The 10,532-nt window shown below is 45.5% G+C and overlaps 1 protein-coding gene across 1 annotated transcript; it reads left to right on the top strand.

Annotated features, from left to right (window-relative positions):
• Positions 1-6,262: 6,262 nt before the first annotated feature.
• Positions 6,263-7,425, top strand: LOC143862958 (uncharacterized). Its single transcript, XM_077373861.1, has 2 exons — positions 6,263-6,783; positions 7,026-7,425. Exons 1-2 carry the CDS (start codon positions 6,263-6,265, stop codon positions 7,423-7,425), a joined length of 921 nt encoding a protein of 306 aa, XP_077229976.1.
• Positions 7,426-10,532: the final 3,107 nt, after the last annotated feature.

Here is a 10,532-nt window from a genome sequence, read left to right as displayed (position 1 = left end):
TGTAGAACTTGTCAATTAGGCAAACAATTGAAGAGCTCATTTGCTCCTAAAAATATGATTTCAACCCCTTCAACTACTTCATATGGATCTTTTTGGACCAATGAAGACAAGTAGCTTAAGTGGAAAGAGGTACATGTTTATCATCGTGGATGACTACTCACGATTTACATAGGTCGTATTTTTAGCACATAAAGATGAAACCTATGAAAATTTTCTTAAGTTGTGTAATCAAATTCAAAATGAAAAAGGTATTGCCATATCTTACATTAGAAGTGACCATGGAACGGAATTTAAAAATGTACTCTTTGACACTTACTGTAATGAACATGGCATCAAACACAACTTTTCGGCACTTAGGACACCTCAACAAAATGGGGTTGTAGAAAGAAAGAACCGAACCCTCCAAGAAATGGCTAGAACTATGTTGCATGAAAATGATCTCCCTAGATACTTTTGGGCGATATCATAAATAGGGTATATATAAGGCCAATTTCTAAGAAAACTTATGAGCTTTGGAAAAACTTGAAACCAAATATAAGCTATTTTAGAGTGTTTGGTTGTAAATGCTATATCTTGAACATTAAAGATAATCTACACAAATTTGATAAGAAGTCGGATGATAGCATATTCTTAGGGTATTCTACACATAGTAAGGCATATAGAGTATTTAATAGAAAAACCCTAGTTGTAGAAGAATCCATGCATGTTACATTTGATTAGAGAGAGCCAACACCTCAAGAAATGCCACATGATGAGGATGAACCTATTGAACATCTCTTACCTAAGACAAATGCTCCTCCCCATGCATCTACAAGTAATACATTACCTAGTGAGGAATTAGAGAATGAAGATGATGACTCAATACCTAAGGATAGGAGAATATTGGTAGATCATCCTGAATCCCAAATCTTAGGTGATGCCACATCGCCAGTAAGAACTAGATCATACTATCGTAGTGTGAGTAACAACTTGGCGTTCCTATCCGAATTAGAACCAAAATCTATCAAGGAAGCCGAAAATGATGAATATTGGTTGATGGCTATGCAAGAAGAGTTGAGTCAATTCGAAAGGAACAAGGTGTGGAGGCTAGTGCCTAGACCTAGTGATCATCCAGTCATTGGCACAAGATGGGTGTATAGAAACAAATTGGATGAAAATGGAATTATCACTAGAAATAAAGCTAGGCTTGTAGCCCAAGGGTACAATCAGGAGGAGGGAATAGACTATGATGAGACATTTGCTCCTGTTGCCCATATGGAAGCTATTATGATACTCTTGGCATATGCATCTCATAAAGGATTTAAACTATATCAAATGGATGTCAAAAGTGCCTTCCTAAATGGCTATATCCAAGAGGAAGTGTATGTTGAGCAACCTCCAGGTTTTGAAGACTACAAACATCCAAATCATGTCTTCAGGCTTGATGAAGCTTTATATGGGTTGAAGCAAGCTCCTAGAGCTTGGTATGAGAGGCTTTGCACTTTCCTAGTGGAAAAAGGTTTTGAAATGGGAAAGGTGGATAAAACATTATTTATCAAAAGAGAAAATCAAGATATCCTCCTTGTCCAGATTTATGTGGATGACACCATCTGTGGCTCAACTAATCAAAAAATGTGTTATGAATTTGCAACTCTAATGAAAAATGAATTTGAAATGAGCATGATGGGTGAGTTAACCTACTTCTTAGGACTCCAAATTAAACAATACCAAAATGGGATATTTTTAAATCAAGAAAAATATAAGAAGGAGTTATTAAAGAAGTATGCCATGGATAGCAGTAAGACATCAAGAATTTCCATGAGTACAACTGCTAATCTAGAAAAGGATGAATTTGGCAAATCTGTGGACCAAAAGATGTATAGGGGTATGATAGGTAGCTTACTCTATTTGACAGCCAGCAGACTAGACATAATGTTTACTGTCTGTCTATGTGCTCGATTTCAATCAGATCCAAAGGAGTCTCACCCATCGGCAGTAAAGAAGATCTTCAAGTACTTAAGAGGAACCCAAAGTCTGGGACTATGGTATGAAAGATCAACTGCCTTCACTCTCATTGGATATTCAGATGCAGACTTTGCTGGATGTAGAGTGGATAGGAAAAGCACTAGTGGGACTTGTCAATTCTTGGGAAAATCACTTGTTTCATGGTTTAGCAAGAAACAAAATTCAGTAGCTCTGTCCACAACAGAAGCAGAATATGTGGCAGCTGGAGCTTGCTGTGCACAAGTCCTATGGATGAAAAGCACATTGATGGACTATGGAATTAAAATGGAAACCATTCTCATCCAATGTGACAATAATAGTCTTATAAGCTTAACAAAGAACCCCATACAACACTCAAGAACAAAAAATATTGAGATTAGGCACCACTTCATTAGAGATCACTCATAAAAAGGGGATATTTGCTTAAAATATATCAACACTGAGGATCAATTGGCGGATATCTTTACAAAACCCCTTAATGATGATATAATTTGTTATATCCGAAGTGCCTTGAACATTTGGAGTGCGGATCAAGTCAAAGAAATTGCCAAATAAATACTTTGTGCCTTTCAACAGCTTATCTATAAAGTATGCATATATATCATCCTTGTTTGGTAGTATCTGCATGAATGAGATGTCAAACATTAATCTTAAAAATCACTCAATTGGTACACTTAGCCTTCTTAGTTCTCTAAGATGGAGAGGTACCTTAATCTTAATTAAAATACCTAACAATTTGATAATATGTCAACATCTCGATCATGAACAGGTATATGTGCATTACTTGGCTACATATTTTATACTATAAGCATTGATTTAGGTGGAGTACCTAACTCATTCTTCATTCACTCTTAATTGCTTTACATTTTAGTTCACCCTTTTCTGTCGATGACAAAAGGGGGAGAAGTTTGAAATTGATTATCTATTCAATTGCCTATATGCACCACATGCTTTTAATTTGTATCATTTATCAGTGTGCTTATATTGAGGGGGAGTTCCTGCATTCACTTGCCTACTATGTCACTCCACACACACCTCATAATCAATTTTGTTTGTCATCATCAAAAATGGGGGAGATTGTAAGCCCAAGGGTCTACTCTCCTATCTTGTTTTGATGATTCTAAACATAATTGATTATGTTATTGGATACTAATCAATTTGCCTTGAAGTGTTGTTTTTAAGATAGGATTGATCATTGAAACCAATACACTACATGATCATGCTTGAAGATGTACCACACAAGAGTCAAAGGAGCTAAGTGGAGCTCACATCATCTCTCAAGCAAGCATACACAAGATGGAAGATCAATTGAAGACAAAGGCTAAAGAGAAGTTGAGGTTTACCAAGAACTCAATGTACATCTTTTCTCTTTAGATTTCTAAATCAAGGCAAACTGTTTTAAAATAGTTTTCAAAAACACTTAAGAACTTAAATGGTTTAGTGAATGGTTATGTGGTGGACCAACATGTTGGGACCCTCATAACATTCCAAATTATCTTAGAAATTGAGTTCCAAAAGCCCAAAAACAAATAGCAACAAAAAGTACAAAAAATCTGCTAATTTTAGGCTTCTCGGAGCTCCGAGCTCGGAACTCCGAGAAATGGTCCAGTAGTATTTTTCACTTCTGGTCATTTCTCTCGACAAATTGGTCCAGTAGAATTTTTCTTCTTCTGGCCATTCTCTCGGAACTCCGAGAATTTGTCTCGGAGCTCCGAGAATTTGTCTCGGAACTCCGAGAATGGTTCTCGGAACTCCGAGAACGTCGCGACAGCTGAGAAAAGAGCCGTTCGTTTTGAATTAAAAAATTGGTTTTTAATTTCTTTTATTCCAAACGGTCATATTTTCATGAGAAGCTATATATACTCATTCAAGAGGATTATTTCTCCACTCTTGAATCATTTTGAAAACCTCCTTAAGCATTCAAACAAACTTGCAATCCATTTGAGCTTAAGAATTTGTTTTCTCCCAAACTTGCCTTGCACTTGCAAATCTATTGAGTTGGGATTTAGAGCTTTCACTTGCAACCACTATTGAAGAGCAATCAAGGGACTACAAAGTGTATCAAGCTTTCAAGAGAAGCCAAGCTATTCATCTTCTATTTCTTATAAAGGTGGCTAGGGCATCCTATCTTAATACCCTAGGGAGTTTCGCTTAGAACTCGGCGAAGAAGGAGAGTCGGTTTAAAGGTGTAAGGGCATCCTCATTTAATATCCCTTGGAAGTGTAATCGCCTCGGAGCCGGGCATCGTGGAGGTCTCACATAGTGGAAAACCTTAAGGACGATCTTAAGAAGAGTGGAGTATGGCTTTGCCCGAACCACTATATATCGGTGTGTTCTTTCTTTTTCTTGCACTTTCATTCTTAATTTTGGTTTGGTATTTCTATTTGTGTTGATCTCATTTGAACTAACCAAAATCTAATCAAGAGAAGAAAATTCAAATTAGGTTCAATACGTAAAATTTCAAAAGGCATAAATTTAGTGTTAAAATCAATTCACCCCCCTCTTGTTTATGTCAAAAACAATGCAGACATCTTTGCATGGGCTCCCGCAGACATGCCCAGCATAGATCCGGAGGTCAGCACGCACAGACTCGGTGTTGATCTCACTTACAGACCGGTGAAACAAAAAAGAAGACATTTTACCCTGGAAAGGCGGCAGGCGATCAAGGAAGAAGTGGAGAGGCTCCTAGGGCTGACTTCATTCAAGAAATCCAGTATCCAGACTGGCTGGCGAACGTGGTCCTAGTAAAGAAAGCCAATGGGAAGTGGAGGACCTGTGTTTATTTCACCGATCTGAACAAGGCTTGTCCCAAGGACAGCTACCCGCTCCCAAAAATCGACCAGCTCATTGATGCCACCGTAGGTCACGAACTGCTGAGCTTCATGGACGCCTTCTCCGGGTACAATCAAATCAGAATGTATGAATCAGATATACCAAAGTCCTCCTTCATAACAGATTAGGGGACGTATTGTTACCGCGTCATGCCTTTCGGCCTAAAAAACGCCGGGGCCACATATCAGAGGCTCGTGAACAAGCTCTTCGAGAAACAGATCGGCCGTAACATGGAAGTCTATGTAGATGATATGCTGGTCAAAAGCCAAAGTGCACAAGATCATGTCTCCGACCTGAAAGAGACTTTCCAAGTCCTAAGGGAGCATAACATGAAGCTCAACCCCACCAAGTGCACCTTCGGTGTCAGTTCGGGAAAATTCTTAAGATTCATGGTCAGCCAAAGAGGGATAGAGGCCAATCTAGAAAAGATCAAAGCCGTGGTGGAGCTCACTCCACCGAGGACCATTAAAGAAGTACAGCGACTAACCGGAATGGTAGCCGCACTGGAGCGCTTCATCTCAAAGTTTGCAGAGAGATGCCTGCCTTTCTTCAACGCTGTCAAAGGAATTAAAATGGCACCATGGACACAGAAGTGCCAAGTTGCATTCGAAGAGTTAAAACAGCATTTGTCCTCTCCACCGCTGTTGACAAAGCCAGAGCCGGGGGAGGAGCTACTTTTGTACTTATCCGTAAGCCCCCCGGCACTGGCAGCTGTGCTAATCCGAGAAAAGCACAACCAGCAAAAACGGATCTACTATGTCAGCAAGGTCCTACACGACGCTGAGATCAGGTACCAGCGGGTTGAGAAATTTGCATACGCCCTGGTCATGGCGGCCAGAAAATTGAGGCCGTATTTTCAAGCCCACGCAATAAAGGTCCTGACCGATCAGCCGTTTAGACAGATTCTCGACAAACCAGACACCTCAGGGCGACTTGTGAAATGGGCCGTGAAGCTGAGCGAATTTGACATACAGTACCTGCCCAGGCCGGCGATAAAAACTCAAGTGCTGGCAGACTTCGTGGCCGAGTGCACCATTCACCAGCAAAGCATTGAATCCGAGGCTGCCCAGAACCCAACTGTAGAGAAGGTAACTACAGCTGGGGAACGAATAGAAGCAGAGACTGAACTAGTGAGAACAGAAACCATCCCCATACCGGCAGAACAGAATCCGTCGTCCAACCAACCGCTCTGGGAAGTGTATGTGGACGGATCTTCAAACAAGGCTGGTTGTGGAGCGGGTTTGATTCTCACTGAGCCCGACAACTTTGTTCTGGATTACACGCTAAGATTCGGATTCTGCGCATCCAATAATGAGGCAGAATATGAGGCTCTCATCGCCGGAATGAACCTAGCAGCCCAGACCAGCGCCCGAAGGCTGAAGGCGTATTGCGACTCCCAGCTGGTCGCAAACCAAATCCAAGGAATCTATGAGCCCGCGACGAGCGCATGATCAAGTATCTCTCTAAGGTTTGCCAGCTGTCCAGTAAGTTCAAAAGCTTCGAGGTCATCAGAATCCCTAGAACTGAAAATGCAAAAGCGGATGTGCTGTCTAAGCTGGCAGCATCCGGTTACACCACTCTTGGGAGTATATGTATGGAATTTCTGAAGAAATCCATTATCGAAAGTGAGGTTGTGGAAGTGATGCAGGTCAAACACGAGCCGTGCTGGATGGACGAAATCATTGATTACCTGTGTAGCGGGAAGCTTCCCGAAGCAAAGAAGGAAGCCCGCAAAGTGATACAGAGAGCAGCCAGGTTTTCCCTAGATGGTGAGAGCCTGTACAAAAGGTCGTACACCCTTCCGTACCTCAAATGCCTCCAGCCAAGCAACGCCGCATACACCCTGCAAGAGACGTACGAAGGGATTTGCGGAGAACACCTGGGAGGCAAGGCCTTGGCTATCAAAGTGCTGCTGAGAGGCCTGTACTGGCCAACCTTGAGGCAAGACGCTCTAGACCTGGTCAAAAGGTACGAGAGATGCCAAAAGTTCTCTCCCACTATTCATCAACCGGCTGTTTCCATGGCCCCGATCATCAGTCCACTTCCTTTCGCAGTATGGGGAATGGACATCTTGGGCCCTTTTCCCCCAGCCTCCGGAAGACGTGAGTTCGTCGTGGTGGCCATTGACTATTTTACCAAGTGGGTGGAGGCCGAACCCCTAGCCCAAATCACTGAGCAGAATGTGCAGACCTTCTTCTGGAAGTCGGTAGTTTGCAGATTCGGGATACCCGCGTCTTGATAACGAACAACGGCAGACAGTTCGACTGCCGGAACTTTCGTAGATTCTGCTCTGACCTAAAGATCGAACAAAGGTTTACTTCTGTGGCGCACCCTCAGACGAATGGGCAAACTGAAGTAACGAACAGAATCTTACTCCAGGGGATCAAAAAGAGGCTGGACGAGAAGGCAGGCCGATGGGCAAACGAACTTTATCATGTCCTATGGGCGTATCGTACAACCCCGCGCACCGCGACGGGGGAATCGCCATTCAACTTGTCCTTCGAAACTGAAGCCGTAATACCCGTCGATGTTGGCGTCCCATCTCCCAGAATCATCAACTTCAATGAGCAAATCAATGGAGTGGGCTCCGCGCAAACCTCGACTTGCTAGAGGAAGCCTGGGAAGAATCCCGAATCAGGGTCGCGGCTTACAAACAGAAAGCGTCCAACTATCACGACCTGAAGATACGCCCAATTGAATTCCGAGCAGGAGACCTAGTCCTGAGAAAGGCTGCTATCTCCCAACCGAAGAAGGTAGGCAAACTCTCCCTGACCTGGGAGGGGCCCTACCGAGTGAAAGAGATAATTCGCTAGGGGAGTTACAAGCTGTAGATATTGGGGAGCACCTACTACCCCACGCCTGGAATTCAAAGAACCTCTGAAAATACTATCAATAGCTGGCCACTTGGCGCGAAAGCCAATGCCGTTGTAAGTACGCTTGAATCTGAATGATAAAGAGGATACTGTCTCCACAAAGACCAGGAGCGAACTCCTGGTCAAGAACGGGCCCGGGCAGAAAAACCAAACCGTCTCAGAAACCCAGTTCACTAAAACTTGGGTAATCGCTGGTTGGTTCGCCCCTGCTCGTCTCCACAAAGATCGGGAGCGCACTCCTGGTCAGGAACGGGCCCGGGCAGAAAAACCAAACCGTCTCATAAACCCAGTTCACTAAAACTTGGGTACTCGCTGCTTGGTTCGCCCCTGCTCGTCTCCACAAAGATCGGGAGCTCACTCCTGGTCAGGAACGGGCCCTGGCAGAAAAACCAAACCGTCTCAGAGACCCAGTTCACTAAAACTTGGGTACTCGCTGCTTGGTTCGCCCCGGCTCGTCTCCACAAAGACCGGGAGCGCACTCTTGGTCAGGAACGGGCCCGGGCAGAAAAACCAAACCGTCTCAGAAACCCAGTTCACTAAAACTTTGGTTCTCGCTGCTTGGTTCGCCCCGGCTCGTCTCCACAAAGACCGGGAGCGCACTCCTTGTCAGGAACGGGCCCGGGCAGAAAAACCAAACCGTCTCAGAAACCCAATTCACTAAAACTTAGGTACTCGTTGCTTGGTTCGCCCCGGCTCGTCTCCACAAAGACCGGGAGCGCACTCCTGGTCAGGAACGGGCCCGAACAAAGGCACACAGCTTTGAGTTAATCGATACTATTCAAAGGCACACAAGCGGAAACAGTAGACAGCAAAATGTAACTTCTCTTCATAAAAAGTTGGGCCTCTAAGGGCCATTACAAAAAGTTGGGCCTCTAGGGACATTACAAAAAGTGGGGCCTCCAAGGGCAATTATAAAGAATTTTGAAACGGTGCCCAAAAGGAAAAGTGGTAAGCTGAAGACACCCCGTGACCCCCATCTCCCGGGGCGTCAGCTGCTGCAGGGGTATCCTGCTCGTCATCATCCCTAGCCACCAGCGGATCAGGCAGGACGATGCTCGTCAGAATGACGTTCTGGTTGAATCCCTTGACCTGCTCAAGGCAATCCATGAATCCCAGTTTGTAAGATTCAGTGGACAAACTGATGAGTTCATCCTTCTTCTTCTATACGGCCTCTGCCACGGCCCCTATCTGCCTCTCCCAAGCTCTCTCCCTCTGTGCATTGAGAGCTTCGGTGGCCTTCTGCTTATGGGCGGCCATCTCGGCCTTGAGCCTGCTTATCTCCTGGTCCCTCTCCTTAATGGACCTATGGAACTCGGCAGGCTCCCGCATCAACTTGTCGTTCTCCTCCTCGGATTGAGTGATCGCGGTAGACAACTTCTGACTCTTCTCGCGGAAGTCATGATAATACAATCCGATCTGATAAAGCGAGGAGAAAATGGCCTCGTCGGCCGCGGCTGGAGGCTCATTTAGAACCTTGAGCTTGTGCTGGTTCAGTAGGCCTTTGGTGATGATCTCCATGGCTACCCAGCTCTCACCCAAGCTGGTGTCGCTCTTCTGAACAGCCCAGTTGGATCGGAAAACATTGTCCCCGAACCTCGCGGGGGCGGGTTGGACTCCTTTAGCTGCGCCCCTGACTTAGAGGACCCCGCTCCCCAGCCGTATGCGCCGACCAGCTTCACAGTGGGCTTGCCCTTGGGGGGCGGTGCGTCCTGAGTCTATGCAGGGCTCGACACCTCGGAAGCTTTCCTTTTTTAGCCCTGTTGGCCCTGTCCCCTTGCCTCACCTTCTCCAGCTGGGACTGCTTTTGCATTTCTAAAATTCGACAGGACAAACAAGAATCGGTCAGGAATAAAGGAAAGAAAAGAGGAGCTAAAAAGCAAAACTAGCCACATATGTGCCGAGGTCGCAGTACTAATGCCGAGCCCGACCAGAATCTTTTCCTTAGAGAACTCCTCACAATGAATCATGCCCGTTCGTTGTAGCTCGTCACAGACTCGAGCAAACGTGAGCCCGTCCTCGCCTTCCAGGCTCAGCTTGCGACTCAGCGCAAGCGTGTCCGGCGTATCCCATTTTAATGGAACCGGCCATGGCTCGGAGAACTCACTGTCCTCAACATAGAAGAACCGGTTCTTCCACTTATGAATGGAGGACGGGATGCCCGTGATCATCTTCACCTCGGGACGCTGGCTGATGTAGATCCAACCCCCGTCCTTGTGCCTCTTCAGATGTGCACGCATACAGAATAGAGGTATGGACAGGTTCCTTTCGAGACGACCTTGTACTAGATATATGAACCCGACCAGCGTCCTCCATGAGTACGGTGCGACCTGGGCCGGCGCCAGGCCGTAATATCGGAGGACCTCGGCAAAGAAGGGGTGCAAAGGGAGCCTAAGCCCGGCTCTCAAGGACTCATCATATATACAGATGTCGGCACTCTCATTGCTGGCCCTATCTCCCTCTATGGCCGCCCTCAGTCTAAATTGCTCAGGGATGCAATATCTATCCCTAACCTCCCCTAGCCTGGACTCGTCAAGGATATTCTCCTCCTATAGAGCCTGAATGTTATACTAGGGATTGGCGTCCATCCGAGCCGCAGCTATAACCTCAACAGCCCAGCCCGGAACAAAAGTGGTGGACGCCTGTGCAACATCACTAACCCCACTCACCTCTGCTCGGAAGTAACTATCCGTCGGGGCCGGGGTGGTATTCAAATCCAAAATCACCTTGTCCCCACTATCTACGACCTCTACACTAACGCTAAGACTTGCCATGTACGGGCCAGGAACCTTGGGCAGATTCGTTTGGGTCCTCTCTGATGAGCTAGACCCCGAACTACCAGAGGAT

The sequence above is a fragment of the Tasmannia lanceolata genome, unplaced genomic scaffold (genome assembly GCF_043159265.1).
Source record: "Tasmannia lanceolata isolate RefF3 unplaced genomic scaffold, GAP_Taslan_0.1 ptg000038l, whole genome shotgun sequence".
Lineage (NCBI taxonomy): Eukaryota > Viridiplantae > Streptophyta > Magnoliopsida > Canellales > Winteraceae > Tasmannia > Tasmannia lanceolata.
The sequence above is the reverse complement of the archived record's forward strand: the minus strand, read 5'-3'. Positions and strand labels throughout refer to the sequence as shown.

What these genes read in the sequence shown, in the direction of transcription:
- LOC143862958 (XM_077373861.1), top strand. Translation starts at nt 6,263, where the DNA reads ATGATCAAGTATCTCTCTAAGGTTTGCCAGCTGTCCAGTAAGTTCAAA. An exon ending in GCTCTAGACCTGGTCAAAAG is followed by an intron (nt 6,784 to 7,025) that starts GTACGAGAGATG and finishes GGAAGTCGGTAG; the next exon opens with TTTGCAGATTCGGGATACCC.